A 23,881-nucleotide genomic window follows, 5' to 3' on the forward strand; every position below is an offset into this window, starting at 1 on the left:
AGAGGGGGGAGGGGAGGGAGGAGAAGGGGAGATAGAAGGAAGGGGGAAAGAGGAGGAGAGGGGGAGGGAGTGAGAGAGGGAGGAAGGGGGAGGGAGGAGGGAGGGAGAGGGAGGAAGGGGGAGGGAGAGAGAATGGGGGAGAGAGAATGGGGGAGGGAGGGGAGATAGAGGGGAGGAGGAGAGGGAGGAAGGGGGAGAGGGAGGAAGGTGGAGTGGGAGGAATAGGGAGAGGGAGAGAAGAGGGGTGAGAAAAATAGGGTGAGGGGAGAAAGAGGGAGAGGGGAGTAGTAGAGAGGAGGGGAGATAGAGGGGAGGGGGAAAGAGGAGGAGAGGGCGGATGGGGGAGAGGGAGGAAGGGGGAGGGAGAGAGTGAGGAAGGGGGAGAGGGAGGGGGGAGAAAAAGAGGGGAAGGGGAGTAGTAGACATGAGGGGAGCGGGGGGAGGAGAGAGATTGGGGGTGAGAGCAAGGGGAGGGGGGAGAGGTAGGAGAGAGGGGGAGAAGGATAGTGAGGGGATATGAGGGAGAGGGAGGGGGATTGGGGGGGAGAAAGGAAGGGGGGAGAGAGGGCGAGGGGAGAGAAGGGGGAGAGGTAGGGCGAGGGGAGAGAAGGAGGAGAGGGAGAGGTGAAGGGAGAGAGGGGGAGCGGAGAGGGGGAGAGAGGGAGGGAGAAGGCGAGAAAGAGGGGGAGGAGATGTGGGGGAAGGGAGGAGAGAGAGGGGGGAAGAGGATAGGGGGAATGAGATGTGAAAGGGAGGGGAGGGAGGAGGGAGGGGGAGGTGGGAGTTGGGGATGGGGGAGTTGGGGATAGGGGGAGAAGTGAGGGGGAAGGTGGGAGAGAGAGGGTGAGACAAAAGTGGAGGGTGGGAGAGAATGGAGGAGAGGGGATGGAGGAGAGAGGCAGGAGAGAAGGGGTGGGGGAGAGAGACGAGAGGGGTAAAAGGGGAGAGGGGTGGAGGGGGAGTGGAGATGGGGGGAGAGGGAGGGGAAGAGGGAAGTCGAGAGAGAGGGGGAGAGAGGGGGAAGGGAAGATAAGGGAGGGGGGAAGAAGGAGGGGAGGAAACGGGAGTGGAGAGAGCGAGATGGGGAGGGGAGAGAGGAAAAGCGGGAGGGGAGAGAAAGAGAGGGGGAGGCAGAGACGTGGAGGGGAGGAGGGATGAGGGAGGGGGGAAGAGAATGGGTGAGGAGGGGGTAGAGGAGGGGCCAGGTGGGGGGAAGAGGAGGAAGGGAAGAACAGGGAGAGGAGGGGGGGAAAGGGGGAAGAGGAGGGCGAAAGAGGGGGTGAAGGGGAAGAGGGGGGAGAGGAGATGAGGAGGTGGATAAGAGGAGGGATAAAGAAGAGGGGAAGGGTAGGGGAGAGAAGAGCAGGAAGGGGGAAGAAGAGAGAGGGCTAACTAATGGTTAAAAAGAGTCGAAAAAATGATTACAGTGTACACTGAAACCTCACTGGGTTGTGCAGGTATGAAGAAGACCCCAGAAGGTATCTGCAGAAGAGCCCTCTGAGGTTGAAAAGCTTGGACATTGTAAACCAGGATTCTACCAGTTCCCCAAAAGGACCAGATCAGAAAACATTTAGAACTAGAAGGGCCACAAGCTTCTTATAATGTCATTTCAGATACATTTAAAGATTTGAAAATAATTATACTTCACCATTTTGCAAGTGTTTATAACATCTGTGTCATTATAATATCATGAGCTATTAGGTATTTTAATCCCTCTGGTGCTTAAGGGGTTAATGGGCTACAGTTTGACATTGAAAATACAAAATGTGGGGTCTGTTTTGTCATGAATGTGTGGGAGCTTCAAAGGGGCTTGATTGAAGTCGGGTGCGAAAAGTACAAAGAGAGGGTTTATGGTATGTTGTCACCTTTTGAAGGCCTAGTGGTAAAAACTGATATTTTCTAGAGATAAGGACATATGTTCTGACAGACAGGGACTCTGACATAAGCAAAAGGTTTTTCATAGAATTCTCTGGAAGGGGTTTATGGATGGCCAGGGGGCGCGGCTAATAAAATATTCAATATGAGAGTGACTTTATTAAAAATTAGAATATCCTGTCATGTCATCTCCTCTGCCTAATAAGAAATGACAAATTGCAAATCTGTAATCGTGTCACAAAATGCCATATTCTGAAATCACCCACTGTATGTAAGAGATAATAAGGGACAGATATTCATTTGTCGCTTATATTTAGGATTAAGATGGTCATGTTTGTTTTTGTTACGTCCGCCATGAGCGCCTGAATCTATTAATGTATCTCACGTGTGTGTAAGTATTACAGATGTGAAGTTATGAATGCGGGTGCAGGCAGTCCTCGTTTTACAACGCTTCGCTTTATAACGAATGGCTTATCCAACGTTATGCAATGCATATCTATGTTCATTTTTACAACGCCAAAACGGCTTATCAAACGCTCTTACGACGCTTTGCAACGTTGTTTATGTGTGTATGTATATATACACACATACACATAAACAACGTTGCAAAGCGTCGTAAGAGTGTGTATATATATATATATATATATATATATATATAATATATTATACTATATAATATTATACTATAAAATATATTATTTATTATGTTATATTATATGTATAATACAGTATATAATTTATGTGTGTGCTGCATATCTTATTGCCTGCGTAAAATATTTGGTGTATTTTAGTGTTAAAAATGCCTCCAGGAACGGAACCTTTCATTTAAACAGTGTTCCTATAGGAAAACGTGTTTCGCTTTACAACGTTTCGCTATCCAACGCCTTTTTGAGTAACGCATTGTGTCGGATAACCGAGGACTGCCTGTGTATCCTGAGGCACAGATTCAAATGTCTTTGGAAGGAGTTTTTTTTTCTCTGTCGTAAAACCATCAATCTCACAGCTGATTTACGACAGGGTTTGTGTGGTTTACATGGGAATTGTATAATGGTAAAGTGAACACAGGCGCAAACAAATAAAAAGTGAACACTAATAGTAAGTGACTAAATGATATACTTAAATAAGTGAAAAAAGTGATAATATTAAATAAATACAGTTTCGCCCCCTGCTCTGGAACCCACTGGAAGGGGTAGTCTTCACTCTTCCCCCACAGTAACAGCAACACACACAAAATCCAATGGGAGCATGGGGAGGAAACAAAAAATATTGAAGTGCAGCAAAATGGCAATGTGGAAAAAAGGCTTTTAAATGACTTGGCTCTATTGAATTGACTACTTACAAGATGTAAGAGTCAAATAGGCAGGGTTGACTCAAACAGCAGTGGTAGATGTGTGGTGCAGTTATCATCAGAGTAGTTCAGGTCCTCAGGATGAAGTGCCCCAATATTGAGAGAAAGAAACTGGCATAGCACAGATCACTCAAGGTAAAAAAGCTTTTATAACACTAAAAATAATGTACTCACATTCTAACAGTTAAAAACGGGCATATCACACTGCATTAGTGTAGGAAGACTTTAGCCAGCTGGCTCACCGTCCCGCAACGTTCCCCACTCCTCCGCCTTGACCTCCGGTCAGCTGTTACACTGCTCCGACTGGCGTCTGACGTCACTTCCGGTTTCGCCGCTCGGTAAGGGCTGGATCTCCCTGCAACTTCTCTGCTGTATGCTCCGCTCTGGATGAGACTCCCACTCTACGCGTTTCGTCACGTGTTACCGTCGGCTTCGTCAGACTCCAGTCGGAGCAGTGTAACAGCTGACCGGAGGCCAAGGCGGAGGAGTGGGGAACGTTGCGGGACGGTGAGCCAGCTGGCTAAAGTCTTCCTACACTAATGCAGTGTGACATGCCCGTTTTTAACTGTTAGAATGTGAGTACATTCTTTTTAGTGTTATAAAAGCTTTTTTACCTTGAGTGATCTGTGCTATGCCAGTTTCTTTCTCTCAATATTGGGGCACTTCATCCTGAGGACCTGAACTACTCTGATGATAACTGCACCACACATCTACCACTGCCTGTTTGAGTCAACCCTGCCTATTTGACTCTTACATCTTGTAAGTAGTCAATTCAATAGAGCCAAGTCATTTAAAAGCCTTTTTTCCACATTGCCATTTTGCTGCACTTAAATATTTTTTGTTTCCTCCCCATGCTCCCCTTGGATTTTGTGTGTGTTGGTTTACATGGGAAGAAAGAATATTTAAGTCTAAGCAAAGATTATGAAAATGAGATGTTAACAGAGGTGTATTTGGGACCAAATTCGGGCTATCTCATCTTCTCTTGCCAGTAACCTCTCTGTGAGAAAACATATGACATATGGTGGTGGCAGTGTATAGATATGATTGCAATTGTGTAAGGGGTTAATATTAACTTATCGGAGGTACTGTGCACAGGCGAAAGGTGAGTTGGCTAGAGTAGCCGTGTGTATTAACCCTGGTCGCATATCTAAGTCACGTGCTCACCCGTGTGCGGTTCGTGGTGGTGGTATATTGGGACGGATGGAGGAGAGATGTTAACTCATTTGAGGGACCTTTGCGAAGGTGAAGAGTGGGGCAGCTTGCGAGCGTGATTATTAGCCCTTGTCCCATATGCAGGTCGCGTGCTCGCAGGGGGTGTCATACGTGACAATCTGTACCAACTGTAGTGACATTATCTTCATTTACAGTGAGATTCAGTGGGAATAGTAATGAAATTAGCAGGGTCACATCCAGGTCCCACACTGGGCGCCAGCTTAAGGAGTCTGCCGAAAGCTATTATTGGTCTAATAAAATGTATCATTCTACCTTCTTTTTTCCTTTTTTATATAAAATAAGGGACCAATAGAGCTAAATGTCTTTTTTTGGTGTTAGTTTTGTAACCCTCTTATTTTGTGTTAGGTCAGATAACGGAAGACAGACTACAGTAATGTTTATAATATAACCGTATTTATAAAGTAGTTATAGATGAATACTCCGGTACCTTGTGATCCTTAACTAAGGATCACTACATACATTGCATAACATGCCCCCTAAATCCTGCATCGGTGTTTGGCACCCAATCGTGGGTATCAAGGCCAGTATGCTGGTGCCGGCACATCGTTGGAGCTCGTTAATAAGGATAAGTGTAGCAGGTCTGTACTTCGCAAACGCTTCGGTACAACTTTAGATGGACGCCCTGGAGGGCCCCCTCTGATGGTGCTCCTCCCTCCGTGCTGCTCTCACTCAGGTGATCCACTGGGCCTCCTTCCAAGCTTAGTTCTCTCTCCATTCAGCACTCGCTCTCTGCGGAGGGGACATAGACTGGCCCCGGGTTAATTACAATCAGTCCTGAGATCTCTCAGACTTGTGCAGATCTCCCCTCCTGTGCTCTGCCAGCCCCTCTTACAGGCTCCTCTCACTTTAGTCCCACCTCTTCCACAGCCTTTGCTATTGGCTGATCCTATGTCCATCACGAGTCGCATGTCCATTGCACACTGGAGATGAACCGGACGGGGCAGTGTGAGTGTGTTGCACACCCCGTACAGCGGGTTACAGTCAGGGCCGCCACCTTCTACTGTGAAATGTTTTGTATTTTGGAAAATGCAATAAAAAATGCCAATGTTCTAAAAAAATAAATAAAGGTATCACCTAATTCGGAAGTATTCATTTATTTATCGCAACTGGACTAACACGGCTGTTTCTACTTAATTAAAGTTTATAAGCTAAGGGTTTTCACACGTGGGTACTAAATACTGAGTTGTTGATCTTCAAGGACCAAAGTCAGTAAGTCATAGTCTAAGTCAAAGTCAGTAAGATTTGTGGATGGAAAATAGTATTAAAATGTAAAATTTAATTTTTTTATTTTTTTAAATAATACATTGAATACAAAATAAATCTGTAACATTGTGCTATTCACACACTTAATGCCATCGACAAACTGTAACTGTTGTTGGTCGGATTTCCCTACTGCAAGGAATGCTGGGTGTTGTAGTCTTTTTATGTAAGAATGCAGCAGGAATTCCACCAGAGCTCAGAAAGGGAAACTACAGGCCGCGGAAATCCTTGTGGGAGGGTCGGTGCGTGCAGGAGAGAGGGAGAGAGAGAGAGAGAGAGAGAGGAAAAGAGAGAGAGAGAGAGAGAGAGAGAGAGAGAGAGAGAGAAAAGATATAAATAAAAAGCCCCTGTGTCCGTGTGATTCTTCAGTCGTTCACTCCTTTATTGTTAAGCGTGACCTGGGTCCCGGACAACTTGTTGAGGGGGAGAGGGGAACCTGCCAAAGAGGTTGACAAGTGGGGGCTAAGTACCATTGTGTGGCCCCGGGGGTCGGAGAGCGAATTCCTTCAGCGGAGAAGGGGTGCCTGTCGGAGGTGAGACGAGACCCTCGACTTTTGCGGGTAGGGTTGCCAGGTGTCCAGTGTTGAACAGGGCTGTCCTGTATTTGGACATTCTGTCCAGTAAAAAAATGGAGGTAATACTTGACATGTATAGTTGTGGGAAAAAGAAAGTACAACCTCATTGAATTCTATGGTTTTACATATCGGGACATAATAACAATCATCTGTTCCTTCGCAGGTCTTAAAATTAGGTAAATACAACCTCATATGAACAACAACACATGACATATTACACCGTGTCATGATTTATTTAACAAAAATAAAGCCAAAATGGAGAAGCCATGTGTGAAAAACTAAGTACACCTTATGATTCAATAGCTTGGAGAACCACCTTTAGCAGCAATAACTTGAAGTAATCGTTTTCTGTATGACTTTATCAGTCTCTCACATCGTTGTGGAGGAATTTTGGCCCACTCTTCTTTACAACATTGCTTCAGTTCATTGAGATTTGTGGGCATTTGTTTATGCACAGCTCTCTTAAGGTCCAGACATAGCATTTCAATCGGGTTGAGGTCTGGACTTTTACTGGGCCATTGCAACACCTTGATTCTTTTATTTTTCAGCCATTCTGTTGTAGATTTGCTGGTGTGCTTGGGATCATTGTCCTGTTGCATGACCCAATTTCGGCCAAGCTTTAGCTGTCGGACAGATGGCCTCACATTTGACTCTAGAATACTTTGGTATACAGAGGAGTTCATGGTCGACTCAATGACTGCAAGGTTCCCAATTCCTGTGGCTGCAAAACAAGCCCAAATCATCACCCCTCCACCACCGTGCTTGACAGTTGGTATGAGGTGTTTGTGCTGATATGCTGTGTTTGGTTTTCGCCAAACGTGGCGCTGTGCCTTATGGCCAAACATCTTCACTTTGGTCTCGTCTGTCCAAAGGACATTGTTCCAGAAGTCTTGTGGTTTGTTCAGATGCAACTTTGCAACCCTAAGCCGTGCTGCCATGTTCTTTTTAGAGAGAAGAGGCTTTCTCCTGCCAACCCTTCCAAACAAACCATACTTGTTCAGTCATTTTTTAATTGTACTGCCATGAACTTTAACATTTAACATGCTAACGGAGGCCTGTAGAGTCTGAGATGTAACTCTTGATTTTTTTGCAATTTCTCTGAGCACTGCACGATCTGGCCTTGGGCTGAATTTGCTGTGACGTCCACTCTTGGGAAGATTGGCAACTGTCTTGAATGTATAAAGGCGCGAACAACTTAGATGTGAAAATAAAAAATTGAATGTGTAGAACTAATAAAAATCACATAAATAAAAAATAGTGATAATGAAAATATGTTAATCTAATATCCCAGCTCAAACCCTCTGGTGGGACCTGTTTCACGGGTTCCAAGATGTAAGGTAATTCTCAAATAATCCAGGAGGAGTATGTAAGGGAAAAGAAGACAAGAGAACACACAATATAAGTGCAGATGTATGGGAAATTGAGATAAGGCACGTAGTAATATCTTGGCTCTTGTGTCCAGCCTACTCACAAGATGTAGATGAATAAAAGGCGGTTTGCAAATAGGGCTGCTACCCGTATGGAATGAGTGTGGTCAGGATCCCCCCTCAAAGGCACAGTCAGCGATGTGATGGGTTATAAGAGATGGGGAATAGCTACATAGCTACAACCAGTGAGTTACGCTGTGGATAAGGTAAAAAGCCAGTCTATAGGGAATATAATGCAGGACTCGTGGTACTGCAGCTGAACTCCCTCCGCGTCCGGATGTAGCGCTGCACTTCCCGTGTCCCACTCCCGACGGTGGCTGGAAAAGGTCAACATTTCTGGGGGATTTTGAGCTACGCGTTTTGCCCTATGGGCTTCCTCAGGCTCCGTAGTTAGACTCTCTAACTACGGAGCCAGAGGAAGCCCATAGGGCGAAACGCGTAGCTCAAAATCCCCCGGACGCGGAGGGAGTTCAGCTGCAGTACCAAGAGTCCTGCATTATATTCCCTATAGACTGGCTTTTTACCTTATCCACAGCGTAACTCACTGGTTGAGTTAGCTGTGTTTTGTTGTTCTTTTTAATTTTTCAACTTGAATAAAGACCCTGGCCTTGACTTTCTGGGCTTAGAACCCTTTTTACCCATTGGGGAGTGAGAAATCACCATCAGAACCAGTTGACGTTTCCCATTTGGGGACGACAGGAGGAGCAACAAAAGATACCTTTTCCAAGTGTGCACTCACACTTGGCCGTGTGAGTAGTAATACTTTGATTTTTATTTGCCTTCACCTGACACTGAGTTATGCTTTTGATTTTAGATCTTTAACTCAATATTAGAGAAGCGGAACTGCCCCCTGGAGACCAAGATACCATCCCTTAGAGTGCACGCACACATGCCAGTGTGAGTGTTTTATATTTCAACCATTTATATCCCTACCCTGATTTTATTCCTGATAGTATCATCTATTGCCTATATATTCTGTTCACATTTATATGTATTTATTCCGAGGGTGAGACCACACCAAAAAAGAAGGAGAAGAACGCAGACGCAAAGCGGCGAAAGAATCTAGAAGACAGAAAAAGAAGACCTAAAGATACCTTGATGCGACAGCATTTGCACAAGGCCGTGTGAGTGTTAAAAATTATTTTACACCTATAGCCTCCACTATATTGCCTCAGAGTATTGCACGCCTATTTCAGGCTGTATTCTACCCTTCCACCAGTGCTCCCCCATCCCTTTCTCTTGTCTCCTTCACCCACTCGTAGTCTGTTGTCGGAGCTTGTAGCTTTTTCCCATCTCTCTTACACACGAGCCAAGACATTACTACGTGCCTTATCTCAATTTCCCATACATATGCACTTATATTGTGTGTTCTCTTGTCTTCTTTCCCCTTTAAATTATTTGGAAATGGCCTTATAACCCTTCCCAGATTGATGGGCAGCAATAATTGCTTCTCTAAGATCATTGCTGATGTCTTTCCTCCTTGGCATTGTGTTAACACACACCTGAATGCTCCAGACCAGCAAACTGCTAAAACTTCGGCTTTTATAGAGGTGGTCACACTTGCTGATGATCAATTAATCAAGGGCATTTGATTAGCAGCACCTGTCCGCTACTTAGCATCTTAACTCCTATGGAAGCAGTAACGGTGTACTTTGTTTTTCACACAGTTTCTCCATTTTGGCTTTATTTTTTGTTAAATAAATCATGACACGGTGTAATATGTCATGTGTTGTTGTTCATCTGAGGTTGTATTTACCTAATTATAAGACCTGCTAAGGAACAGATGATTGTTGTTATGTCCTGATATGTAAAACCATAGAATTCAAAGAGGGTTTACTTTCTTTTTCACACAACTGTATGTGTATACCGCGATTACCTCTCTGGACATAGGGTTTGGGCAGCTTCCTTCATCCTGATTGGCTGCATTACCCAGCAGCAGCCAATCAGGAGGTGGTGTCAGGAGCCTGGGGGTGGGGCCAAGGAGAGGAGGAAACGGCATGGAGAGGTGAGAGCTGTTTTTGTGTGTCGCACGTCACACCTTTCACCATTGTGTCCAGTATTTTTGGAGAAGCAACCTGGCAACCCTATTCGCAAGTTTCCTATATTTTCTGCAGATGATGAGATATGGAGGTTTCTGACATCATAGAACGGAGAAAGAAACCTAAAGGTAAAGATGCAGAATTGGTTACATCCCATGTGTTGTGCGTGATTGTATATAACCCTCCTTGCCTGGCTCTTCAGGCGTTTCCATCAGATAGTCTTGTCAGGGTGCTGGATCCGTGCGGGCCGGGCGTGGGCAATGCAATGATGGGCACCAGGATCTTTACTCATTTAAAGAGCAGCTTTATTATCCTTTAGACACAGCCTCACACATTACATACCGTGCATCTTGTATATCCACTTGGGTCCTTTGGCTATAAATCTTGTGCTGCTTCCCCAGCTGCCTCTGCCCACTAATTTGGTGCTGTCTTTCTCGTGCTACCCATCTCCTGTGGGCCCGTCGGGCCTTTTAACAAGCTCTTTCTGCAGGCAGTATGCCCATCTTGGGCACCGAATGCCACCTCAGTACCCAGGCCGTAACTTCTCCTATTGCTCCATTTGACCAATCCCTATAACTCCTCCTATTGCCCCATATAATGGCTCCCAATAACTCCTCCTATTGCCCATATAATGGCTCCCAATAATTCCTCTTATTGCCCCATATAAACAACTCCCTATAACTCCTCCTAATACCCCATATAACTGTTCCCTATATCTCCTCCTACTGACATCCCTGAAATCACAACCTGACGCATACGGAGGCAAATAGGAGCACAGTCCTATGATTCATGATCCTAAAAGACACGTTATGACAATCCCTCTCAAAGGGGTCAGTCCCACAATACAAAGTGTACTAATGGCAGTGACATGGTTAAGGGGTCAGTCCCTCCTAGGGACAAAGTGTACTAATGGCAGTGACATGTTTAGGGGTCAGTCCATCCTAGGGACAAAGTGTACTAATGGCAGTGACATGGTTAAGGGGTCAGTCCCTCCTAGGGGCAAAGTATACTAATGGCAGTGACATGTTTAGGGGTCAGTCCCTCCTAGGGACAACGTGTACTAATGGCAGTGACATGGTTAAGGGGTCAGTCCCTCCTAGGGACAAAGTGTACTAATGGCAGTGACATGGTTACGGGGTCAGTCCCTCCTAGGGGCAAAGTGTACTAATGGCAGTGACATGGTTAAGGGGTCAGTCCCTCCTAGGGGCAAAGTTTTCTAATGGCAGTGACATGGTTAAGGGGTCAGTCCCTCCTAGGGGCAAAGTGTACTAATGGCAGTGACATGTTTAGGGGTCAGTCCCTCCTAGGGGCAAAGTGTACTAATTGCAGTGACATGTTTAGGGGGTTACATCTGGTGATTGATGCCTCTTTTACCCAAATCTGACACTTAGAAGTATTTTATAAGTTATAAGGCCGCGATTATAGTTGCGGCGTGTGTGCACGCGAGTATAAATGTGTGTTCCCGAGAGGCCACTCACAGTGCGCGCAAGCGCTGCAGAGCGACCGCGCGGGCGACTTTTGAAAATACAAATACAATTGAATTTGTTTTTTTCGTACGACGGCCGCGTCACGGGAGCAGCTCAGCCAATGAGGGCGAACCAGTCTGGCGACGCCTCCCCATCGCCCTACAGCCTCCGTGCATGTTTCGCGTGACGTCAATCGCGGGCACACGCCGCAACTATAATCGCGGCCTTATGTACACACGCTAAGCTGTGATCTCCTCTGCCTGCTCCTTCTGTCGGATGTCACTGTGTGTTCAACAAGAGTTTGCACAGGCAGAGCCCCCCCCCCTCTACTCCCCATATCTTTATTGGTTCTCTGATAAGGACAGGGTGGGCAAAGACTAAAGAAAACACTTCACTGACAAACATTCAAGTTATTCATTTGCAAAAAATAAAAAAACAGTCACATTTTTGCTTTCAGTGTGGCAAGATTAAAGGAAATCAACTTCCATTGTTAAATTGTTTTTATTTTACAAAACCGTCGTTAGCGAGCCTCAGAGATAAAAAATATTTACATCAACATTTTTCCAACACAGAAAACGACTGAATGATTCCACGAGTCGACCAGGATGAGAAAGGGAAAAAAAATTAAAAGAATATTTAACGGGCTTCATGTGACTGGATTTCCAACGTGAGACCATCTCCTTAGTTCAGTGTTTCCCAACTCCAGTCCTCAGGGAACCCCAACAGGTCAGGTCTTAAGGATATCCCTGCTCCAGCACAGGTGGCTCAATCAGCGGCTCAGTCATTTTGACTGAGCCCTTTGTGCTGGAGCAGGGATATCCCTAAGACCTGTTGGGGTTCCCTGAGGACTGGAGCTGGGAAACACTGAACTAGAGAAAAACGAAGAGAAGAGAGAGACCCCCGATCCTTACTCTATATGCTGTGACACCCCCCCCGATCCTTACTCTATATGCTGTGACACCCCCCCGATCCTTACTCAATATGCTGTGACACCCCCCCCGATCCTTACTCAATATGCTGTGACACCCCCCCCCCGATCCTTACTCAATATGCTGTGACTCCAGATTCTTACTCAAAATGCTGACACCCCTAATAATTACTCAATATGCTGTGACCTCCCAGATCCTCAGTAAACATGCTGTGACCCCCTGATCCTTACTCCACATACTCTGACCCCCCAATCCTTACTCCACATGCTGTGACCACCCCCCAATCCTTACTCCACATGCTGTGACCCTCCCTCCCCCCTGATCCTTACTCCACATTCTGTGAGGAAATAAGGAGATGAAGGCACAGAGAAAGAACCCGGATGAGAGTGCGCTCCTGACCCTTTGCTTCTCCAGAGAAAGAAACTGAGGACAAAAATAGAAACATTCAAAACTAAAGTTCAAAATGATTACCAAGCAAGTGCAAATCAAGGACAGGGACACCTGAAAAGCGGTGGATGGGTCTTCGGAAAACACTGCGTTGTACTTGTATTCATGTCTACTCAATACGCAGATGCGGTCTGGTGAACCTGTGGGGCTTTGCCCTGGATTTGCCCAAAGCAAATCCAAATGTATCCAATGTTCAGATGGGTGTCGAGAGGACCAAAGAGAGACGAGTGGTGTAGAGTGACGGGAGTAAAGTTGACCTGGGCAGAATTAATCCAGGAACACTTGGCCAAGGATCGAAAGTTTAGAGCTAAACGGTTGGCTGGGGCAGCTAAGGAGGGAGGTCCTTCTGCTTCTCGTTCGGTTTTGTGAGCTGGAAGCTGAAGTTTGCCGTTGCTCCTCATCTTTAGTGGCGCCTCTCTTAGCCTTCTCTGTCCTCTTCTTGACAGAGAAGAATTCCCTCACCAAGTCCTCCACCTCCCACTGCTCCTCAGTGTCCCTCTTACAGCAGTGTAGGGCTGCGGGGTCTATGGGGTGGGCTTCAGTGTTGAAGATGTAGCCTCCTGCCCCCAAGACACACTCCCCATAGGGCGTCACCACCATGTCAAAGTGTGAGCCTTCATTGTGGATGAAGTTATCAGGGTCAAACAACAGGTACAGATACTTGATGGTCTCGGCCAGGAAAAAGGACTCCATGCGGTTATCTAGCTTGTGATCTCTGACATCTTTGACCTACGAGACAAGAATATAACACTGGTTCATTTCAAAGAACTGAGCTATTCAACGGTGGTTCCCCCAATCCTCTTTAGCAACATATATTGCATCTGTGATAAAGTGAACTCGCTTGGGTGTGTAACATCTTGTATGTACTTCCTCAACCTCAAGAATTCCAGAAGCTTTGTAGGACCAGAGTGTCACCCATGTCCCATTACAGAGACCCTCACCTGATTAAGAGTGTCATGACCTCACCTTCAGCATAACCACAAACTCTTCTGCACTGTGGGTGCCAGAAGGATCGGAAAGGATACATGGGTTTCCCACCACAAGTCAATGAACATTATCAAAGCAATCTTTTAGATATCCTCTCGCAATGCCATCGATGCTGCCAAATTATCATCCCGAGTATGTAGCAAGGCTGATGGTACAGTAGCTGATAAGTGCAATCCCACATATCAGAATAGAAAACGAGCTCTCTTATACAAGACCCATCAGGTAAACCTCCCGATTTCAGAGGAGTCAGTACCTCCTAGGGCCACAGTGTACTAATGGCTGTGACATGGTTAAGGGGTCAGTCCCTCCTAAGAACAAAGTGTACTAATGACAGTGACATGGTTAAGGGGTCAGTCCCTCCTAAGAACAAAGTGTACTAATGACAGTGACATGGTTAAGGGGCCAGTCCATCCTAGGGGTAAAGTGTAGTAATGGCAGTGTCATGTTTAGGTGGTTATGCCTGGGTGACTGATGCCTTTATTACCAAAATCCAATAGCGATAAATATGTTTTAATCATTTGTTAATATGTTTCTAAACACGGTGTGCTGAGAATTGGGAGGGGTGCAAGTTCCTTCGCCTTCTCCCTTTATCCGATATTCTTGTATGTTCAACAAGAGTTTGCCCAGGCAAAAAAAACCCTCTCCCCCTATCTTTGTTGGATCCATTATAAAAACAGGATGGGATAAGGGTAAGGAAAAAACTTGATGGGCAAACGCTCCCCTTTTCCAGGCCCCTGAGAAACGCAATGTGCTTTTCGCACGACACGGAGGAGAGAGAATCCCTGCTGATGCACACTCCTCTACTAATATGGAAATTAATTAAGGCAAAAATACACCTGATAGAAGTGGGAAGTGGTTACTACATGGGGTTTGGTGATTTCAACACTCTTCCTGCTGACATGTTCCCACTGCTGAACTAAGGGCATTTGGATTATAAATCTGCTATTAGGGGACCTTTAACCCAATCCAGCACTATTCAGGTTTTATATACATGGAAGTGAACGCAAGGTTATAGTATTCTACTGGTTCAAATTCTGAACCATTAACCTAACAGTGAGACATATAATATACACACGCACACGCGATACCGTTTCGTTGCCTAACGAAATGCTTTTATTTGTGCGAGCTTTCGAGATACACTGATCTCTTCTTCCGGCGATATTACATTGAATAAAGTAGGCAAGTGTTTACTTAAAAACAGTGCATCTTGGACAGTTATCTGTGACCAGAGTTTATCCGTCCCCCGTGTGTATAACATATGATTGTGTTGTATTAGCATATCATTATGCCAATGAGCAACAGCGATCCTTTCAAGCCACATAGCAGCAAGAGGATTGTAACACTACAGCTCACCTCTGGGGCATTATCCATTAACCCCTTCTTGGCGAGTAGTATTGAAGACTGCGCCATGATAGCCAACCACAAGGGTTTGAATGATTAACTCCTTACCTGAGAATAGAATATACTCACTTATCACACGGCCGTTGTGTTGAGGTTTAAATGGACATTTGTGTTTCTGCGTCTAATAAAACGTATTTATTTATTTTCAATATTAGTAGAGTGTGCATCAACAGGGATTCTCTTCCTTCCGTGTTCTGCATATGTACCTTTCCCCGATAGCACCCACCCCTCTAGCAAGTAACTACGAGGCTAAGCAGGGACCTCTCTTCTGTTTTGCACTTGCTTTTAGCACGGTCACATTTGTTTAAGAAAATCAATTCGATTGTTAAACCGGTTTACAAAAGATCGTTTCCTGCCGGTTTCATGGGATTGCACCTGGCAGAAGATCACCAAACAGGTACTTTCACGTATACCATTTGTAGAGCTGCTCCTTACTTGCTTACGTTGCTGGCTGATGAAAGCCTGTCCGAGTGGAGCCTTCCACATTTTGGTAGCCTTAATATCGATCTTTCCTTCAGGAAGGCGTCAATTAACCCAACAAACTGGGACCCACGAAACCTGTCCGTGCCATTAGGCGACATTGGTCCTACAGTATATAGGATTTCATCATTAAGACTTGGGGTTCCTTAATGACCATATAGGTATACTAAAGAAGTATGCAGAGAGAGAAATCCTATATACTGTATATGGTGCACACCACGCAGGAAAGGATAGTATTAATATTCAACTTTTAATCAAGATGCTGGTACTTCTTAATTGCACCTAAAATAAGATATGTTGGTCAAACTGTGGACATAATTACACATCAAAAACTAGAAAGTGAATCCCTGCGGGTTCGGTCATCCAGTGTGTGTGTATGTGTGTGTGTATGTGTGTGTGTGTGTGTGTATGTGTGTGTGTATGTGTGTGTGTATGTGTGTGTGTATGTGTGTGTGTATGTGTGTGTGTGTGTGTGTATGTGTGTGTGTGTGTGTGTGTGTGTGTATGTGTGTGTGTGTGTGTGTGTGTGTGTGTGTGTATATATGTGTGTGTGTGTGTGTGTGTGTGTGTGTGTGTGTGTGTGTGTGTATGTGTGTGTGTGTGTGTGTGTGTATGTGTGTGTGTGTGTGTGTGTGTGCGCGTGCGCGAGTGCGCATGTGTGTGCGCATGTGTGTGTGCATGTGTGTGCGCATGTGTGTGCGCATGTGTGTGCGCATGTGTGCGTGCGTATGTGTATGTGTGCGTGTGTGCGTGTGTATGTGTGCTTATGTGTGTGTGTGTATGTGTGTGTGTGTGTGTGTGTGTATATGTGTGTATGTGTGTATATGCGTGTGTGTATGTATGTGTGTATGTGTATGTGTGTATGTGTGTATGTGTATATGTGTCTCCCTCCCTCCCTCCCACAAATTGCCAAGAATGTACCCAGAGATTCAGTGGTTTGTAGATTGCTACAGTAAGGCCGAGATCATAATAGGCGCGCGCTTGTCACCCGAATCTATGGGTGCCCTGCGATGGATTGATTGGGGAAGCGTGGCGGACGCGTCACCAGGCTGGTTCGCCCTCATTGGCTGAACTGCTCACATGACGCGGCCGTCGCAAGAAAAAAATGACATGATTGGTAGCTTGAAAAATGTGCCGCGCGGTTGCTCTGCATCGCGACCGCGCGCACTGTGGCCGCTATCATTGACATCCACTGTGGCTACTATAATCGCGGCCCAATTGTTGCAATTTAGCAACTACAGCAAACCGTGTATGAGAGCAACTATGTTATAATGCAATAGTTCTAGTATGAGAGGAATCTAGCAAGGTGTATATTGTTTCCAGGAGGATTACCAAAACAAACAAATACATACTGTACATACATACATACTGTACATACAGTACATACATACATACTGTACATACATACATACTGTACATACATACATACTGTACATACAGTACATACTGTACATACAGTACATACTGTACATACAGTACATACTGTACATACAGTACATACATACATACAGTACATACATACTGTACATACATACTGTACATACATACTGTACATACATACATACTGTACAGACAGACAGCCAGACATATACACTGCAATAGCTTAATTACTGATCACAGCATGCACCTTTGTGATAATGTTTGTGAATGTCTGGGAAGCCCTAAAAAGGGGGGGGGGGCAGGCTGCAGCTCATAAACACAAATTAAATGCCTTCTAGTGGATGGTAGTGAGCATAAACAAGTGTGGAGTAAGTGGAACAGCCCGATGGACCCGAGTTGATTTGATTAAACACCCTTTGGCATGTTACTCAAAATATATACTAGCCTCGGTAGGTAATATAGTCAAAGGGACGTCCTTAACCAGAATTATATATACCAAATTGTTAAAATAGCAAGTCACTGCTGTATCCGATGGGCACCAGTTCCCACACTACCACAGTTGGAGTCTGAGGTCACGGTGTGTGTGTGAGAAACCACCATTTAGCCTCTAGTGAGAGTATGTCTGCATTCATTACCCTGCTTGCTATTCGTTCCTGCATGCAGAATCTCTCAACGGAAACCCATGACAACCACCAGCTGTGTTCCCGTAACCGATTCCTCAGTGGGGCACCCTATGACCTCCCGCCCTGATATTGCGGGGCGCCAGGACTTACAGTAGCGTATCCGCAATCCACTTTGCTGATCCTCTCAATAGATTCCACAGCGTCTCTTCCCATTTGGAGCAGCGTTGGGTCCTTGGTGGCTTTGTACAGATACATCGCGCTCTCTATAAGTTCTGAAAGACACAGAGGAAAAGGAAGCGTTAACGCAGCCACAGCAGACGCGCGCTTCCCGTCGGTAAACGGCTCTCTCTGGATTTCCTTAACCCGCTCGTGCAAAAGCTGTACAAAAATGTTTGAAATTGTTGTTTTCTATAATGTGTGTAGAACATGGCAACTCTCGGTTCCTTTTTCATTAGACAGTTTAACACCTGAGAGAGATAGAGATATATACACAGTGGTGAGAAAAAAAGCTTGTGAACCACTTAGGATTTTAACACATTTCAACCTTAAAATGTTATTAGATCTTAATCTAAGTCCTAATAATAGATAAAGATAACCCGATCAAACAAATGACACTAAAACATGATACTTTTCAACAGTTATGTATCCACAAATAATTCCACATTCAATATCTGTGTGTGAGAAAGTGTGTGACCCTTTACATTCAGTACCTGGTGGCGCCCCTGTGAGCAGCAATGACTTCAACTGCGCGTGTCCTGTAACTGCTGGTCAGTCTCACTTCAGTTTTCAGGAATTTAAGGCCATTCCTCCTTACAGAACTGCTTCAGCTCAGTGACATATGAGGGGTTCCTTGCATGGACAGCTCACTTCAGGTCCTGAAAACTTTTCAATGGGTTTTAGGTCTGAAATTTCTCGGCCATTCTAAAATGAGGAATTTCTTCTCCTGCAGCCATTCTTTTGTAGATCTGCTTGTATGTTTAGGATCATGGTCTTGCTGCATGACCCACTTTCGCTTCAGCTCATGGACGGGTGGCCTGACATTCTGCTCTAAAATCTTCTGACACAATGCAGAATTCAAAGCAGCCCCAAGCCATCAAACTCCCACCACCATGCTTGACGGTTAAGGTTCTTTTGTTCGAAACCAGCGTTTGGTTTTTGCCAAAACGTAACGTTTCTCATTGAGGCCAAAAAGGTTCTACCTTTGACTCGTCTGTCCAAAGAACATTGTTACAGAGGTCTTGTGGATTATGTGTCTGCTCCTTGGTGAACTTCAGACTGGCAGCAATGTTCTTTTTAGAGAGCAGTGGTTGCCTCCTGGCTATCCTGCCATGAACACCATTCTTCTTCAGTCTTTTTCTGATAGTTGAGTCATGAACACTCAAATTAGCCAAGACGAGAGTGGCCTGCAGATCCTTGTATGATACTCAGGGGTTCTTTGTAACTTCCTGGATGATTTGCCGGTTTGTTCTTGGAGAGATTTTGGTAGGACGACCGCTCCTGAGTAGAGTGACTGTGGTCTTGAACTTTCTCCATTTGTACATTGTCTGACAGAGGATTGGTGGAGTCCCAAATCCTTTCTAGACTGATGAGCATCAAAAACTGCTGTTCTGAGGTCCTCAAGAGATTTTTTTATGATCGTGGCATGACGTGTTTCCACACACCTGTATGGTGAAGACCAAACGCAAAAAGGTTTCTGATCTTTATATAGGGTGGGGCATCCCAAACTCAACCCTGTAGAACTAATTGTTTAAACACCAGATTCTAATGATCTTTAATTTAGCTGACAAAACCAGGGTTTCACTTACTTTTGCACATACCCGGACTCTTAATTACTCATTGCTGGTCTAATTCATACACCATTTTGTTTCAAAAGACATGGAATTGGTGAATATAAACCCTATTGGATATTTAAGAAAAGACTGGTTTTGAATCAAGAAGGTTCTAATAGAAAAACAATGTAATTTCTGTCATTATAATTGGGGTTCATATAACGTACACACACACACACACACACACACACACACACAAACACGTTGAATAGATGTATATTGAAGTCCGGCTGTCGGACTGTCTCCAGTGAAGCAGCACTGCAAGAACTGGAAGACGGACATGAAAATTAAAATGGGATATTGTTGGCCTTTGTGAAGCAAGAAGAAAAGATAAAGGCCTCATTGAGTTCAAAAGCTCGGTTCTATTACGGAGGTAAAGAAAAATGGAAGAATCAGTGCGGTAGGCTTCATCGTTAACAAGAGAGTTTGAAAGCTCATCGGAAAAAGCAGCAAGAATTGTGATTCAGTTGACAAAGAGATGAAGGCTTAAATAATCCAAGCGTATGCTCCCACAAGTCATGCACACAATGAGTAGAAGATTTCTACCGTGAAATCAAGCAACTTAACAACAAAGGAAATTGTCACCTAAAGATCGTTATGGGAGATTCCAATGCAAAAATTGGCGCCCATGAGAAAGACAAAGCATCTGTTGGTAAGTGTGGTTACGCTAACAGGAACAAATGTGGAGACAGATTGGAGAATTTGCAGAATGTGAAAACTTTTACATCTTGAATTCATTCTTCCAGAAGAATCCAAATAGAAACGGGACGTGGAACGGACCCAATGGATTAAAGAATGAAGTTGATGATATCCTAGCCAACAAGTAACACGATTGAAGACTGAACTGTCCTCACCTGTTTTGACACAAGGAATGATCACTGATTGGTTCGCTGCAAATGACCTCCGAATGCGAAAATAGAAACATTCCGGTTTCTTTCTTTCTTTCTTCATTATTAATCAACATCAAGAACCTCAAGAATACGGGGAGAGATTTTCAACTAGAGCGGAAATATTGCTACAGCTTGCCCGAAATGCGTGGGGACACTTTAAACAATTATGAAGAACTTATTAAGATTGTAGTTGAAAACGCAACGGTGAGTTATCGCTAACAAAAAACAGGATAAGGCCTCGGCCATGTTGCCTGCTTGCTTGCTGAAGCTCGCTCATGCTTGCCACTGAGCCCCTACAGCCGCAATTAGAGCGGCTTTAGTAGGGGCTCGCCTACGCTTTCGCAAGCGCGCGGAAGCGTAGGTCTTAGCAGATTTTAAAAATCAAGCGCTTGCCGGAGCGCAGGGCCGGTCACGTGAGCGGTTCGCCCAATGAGGGCGAACCAGCTCCGTGACGTAACTGGCCCGCCCCGGCCCGCCCCCTGACGGCGCGCAGGGCAAGCAACCGCAAGGCCAGGGAAAGCACCCGCTTTCCCTGAGCCTCAGCGCGCATCAGCACGCAAGCAGATAACATGGCCGAGGCCTAAGAAAATATCTGATGAGACAAAGCAGTGATTAAGGAAACAACAAGGAATGGAGCAATCCCAAAACGCAAGATCATGAACTGAAAATGCAGAGCTGTGCGAGACAACACGCAAACGTATAACTGAAGATGTGAAGAAATGCAACTGTGATATGGTGAGGAAGACCAAACGAAGAGAACGAAAGCTTAAAGAAGACAAAGCAGTGACACGATTGGGAAGAAGCAAATCATTGTACTCAAACAAGACTGCGGATCAAGAATAAAAGACGATGAATTTATCATGGAGAGAGTTGAGGACTTCTACGTGAAATTATACGCGAATACAGATAACACCGGGGCATAATCCAGTAGTGGAAGTGTGAGAAGCAACCACCAATGATGTATCATGTATCCTTCCAAAAGTGGCAAAGGCGATAACATCCATGTGAAAAATGGGAAAGCTCCCGGGGGAGACGGAATTATAACGGACGTTCTGAAAGAAGCTGCGGAAAAAGTAGAGACAATCCTTGCAAAACTCTTCACATGCTGCTTGAAGAAGTTGGGGCTGGATATCTTCTTGCCGCACTATTGTAATAAAGTCTTACACCAGACATTATAGCATAATAAACGGTTTTATTTGCCGGTTACAAACGCACGTTTTGGGGATCTCCCTTCCTCAGGTGCAATAGTTATTTGCTGCTTGAAGAACAGGGAAATTCCAGAGTATTGGAGGCATGTCATAGCTATCCTCATGCACAAGAAAGGAGACAAAGAACCTCAAGAACTACAGACCAACCAGTCTACTTCCAATCCCGTAGGCTGCGGCCATGACGAACGCTGGAGAGGGCGCAAGCGTTCACTCGGCTTCTCCCCGCAGCCTGCAGCAGGAGAGATCTGTGTCTGTGGAGACGGAGAGGCGTGACGAGGGGGCGTGGCTGTGACATCACAGAGCTGGTTCACCCTCATTGGGCGAACCGCTTACGTGACCCGGCTGCACAGATTTTTCTGTTCCCTCCTGCATCGCGAGTGCCGGCACCTCTGCTCCCGTTCGCGCACTCTATAGACGGCCTCAGAGGCACATCTATGTGATCGCGCCGCGCGCGCCCTCCTGCGCGCCGTCACGTTCACCATGGCTGCAGCCTAACAAGGTTGTCTCGAAGATACTCGGTAATAACAGATCCTGGATTTGGCCCAGCCTAGGGAACAAGTGGGATTCTGCAGTGGATACAACACAACAGACCACATCCAAGTCGTACAATGAAGTATTGAATACGATCTACCTCATGTTAGGATTTGTAGATTATGAAGAAGCATTTAATTGTGTCTACAACTCAGCGATTTTAAATGCATTAAGAAGGGAAAGTGTTGAAGAAGCACCGATTGATATTATAAAGAACATTTATTAGAATGCCCCGCCATTAGATTACATGAAGATACAAGCAAGATAAGGATCAGCAAGGGGAGCGCGACATGGAGACACCGTGTCACCAAAGCTTCAAGACATTGAATTGAGGAGAAAAAAGAATCAAGATGAACGGATACTTGAGTAATTTAATAGGAGAATGAAGATGGGATGGAGCGCATTTGGAAGAAACAAGACAATCCACTGTGCCTCAAAAGGAAAGTGTTTCACCAGTGTATCCTGCCCACGCTCATGTATGGATGTGAAACTTGAACCCTAACTGCAAACACAATTCAGAAGCTTCAGACAAAATCAAATAAGTATAGAGAGATGCATGCTGGGTGTTACCCGATGAGACAAGGAAAAGAATGGATGGGTTCAAAACCAAAACTAAAGTCTGTGACATCATTACATGGTTGAAGAAATTAAAATGGCGGTGGACCAGACATATCACAGGGAGAAATGACTATTGTTGGACAGATTTGGTGTTCGGCTGGATTCCAAGGGATATAAAAAAAACAAGATAATTACCAAAAGTAAGATGGGAAGAGGGAATTAGAAAATGTGTTGGAGCGACTTGGAGAACAGAGGATGCAACCGAAGTACCTGGGAGATCATTGGGGAGGCTTCATCCAGCTGTGGGGAGACCCGGGCTGAAGACGATATATATATTACAAACACACACACACACACACACACAATGTATATAACACACAAACATCACACTGTATATACCTGGCCGCAGCGGGTATCCTTCTCTCTTGTCCACAGTAAATCCCTGGGGAATATTGTAAAACTCCGGCAGTCCCCCAAACTGCTTCCACACCGTGTAATAATTATGGAATGTTCTCATGGCGTTTCCAACATCCCCCACCAGGCTCTGCAGGAAACAAATATCATTTCACTGTTACCTTAAGGAAATAATATATTTCATTTCTTATAGAGTTACGGCCTGCTCAAACTCACAAAGAGCTCACATGGTGTTCACCCTCTACTAGAGGAAGAATTAATCCAGCCTGGATAGGATAAAACAGGGACGGGGCACCAACTCGGGGAGAGGTCCGATTATCCGGATAAAACATTGGCAGGATATGGATCCAGGGAGAGATCTTATTGATCAGGATAAAACATTGGCAGGATATGGATCCAGGGAGAGATCTTATTGATCAGGATAAAACATTGGCAGGGTATGGATCCAGGGAGAGATCTTATTGATCAGGATAAAACATTGGCAGGGTATGGATCCAGGGAGAGCTCCGATTATCAGGATAAAACATTGGCAGGATATGGATCCAGGGAGAGATCTTATTGATCAGGATAAAACATTGGCAGGGTATTGATCCAAGGACAGATCTGAGATATAGATATAGATATATAATGATAAAACATTGACAGGTTATTGATCCGATGGCAAGTTTACCGAGGTTAGACATTTTCTTTGCACATACGACCCATAATCGGCAAATATTGCCCTGGGTATTTTTTATGCGTGTCTTCCGCTGATGAATATAGATACTGTATAGTGACTACACGCATCTCATCCCGTTAGAAAAGGGCTCTTCAACTTGGAGTGGTCCTTGGACTCTTTGCTCCATCTAATTTCATTGTAGTTTTTCAGGCAGGAAAGTGCAATTTTACACACAAATTCACTTGTAAGCCAAGGTAATGTAAATAGATGATACTGTCGTCATACAGTATCATCTATTTACATTACCTTGGCTTACAAAAGTC

General features: G+C 45.0%; 2 protein-coding genes across 2 annotated transcripts in view; both read right to left on the minus strand.

Moving 5' to 3' along the window:
• The window catches only part of LOC142466893 (uncharacterized), a 659,285-nt gene that overhangs the window by 343,467 nt on the left and 291,937 nt on the right, over nucleotides 1–23,881 (minus strand).
• EDEM2 (ER degradation enhancing alpha-mannosidase like protein 2) overlaps nucleotides 12,258–23,881 on the minus strand; it is a 42,155-nt gene continuing 30,531 nt past the window's right edge. Inside the window, exons 9-11 of the mRNA XM_075572487.1 lie at nucleotides 22,886–23,030; nucleotides 17,621–17,742; nucleotides 12,258–13,328 (exon numbers count right to left, since the gene is read on the minus strand). Coding sequence (XP_075428602.1) covers nucleotides 12,867–13,328; nucleotides 17,621–17,742; nucleotides 22,886–23,030 — 729 coding nt within the window. The 3' untranslated portion in view covers nucleotides 12,258–12,866. The remainder of the gene's footprint in view (nucleotides 13,329–17,620; nucleotides 17,743–22,885; nucleotides 23,031–23,881) is intronic.

The sequence above is a fragment of the Ascaphus truei genome, chromosome 15, assembly GCF_040206685.1.
Source record: "Ascaphus truei isolate aAscTru1 chromosome 15, aAscTru1.hap1, whole genome shotgun sequence".
Lineage (NCBI taxonomy): Eukaryota > Metazoa > Chordata > Amphibia > Anura > Ascaphidae > Ascaphus > Ascaphus truei.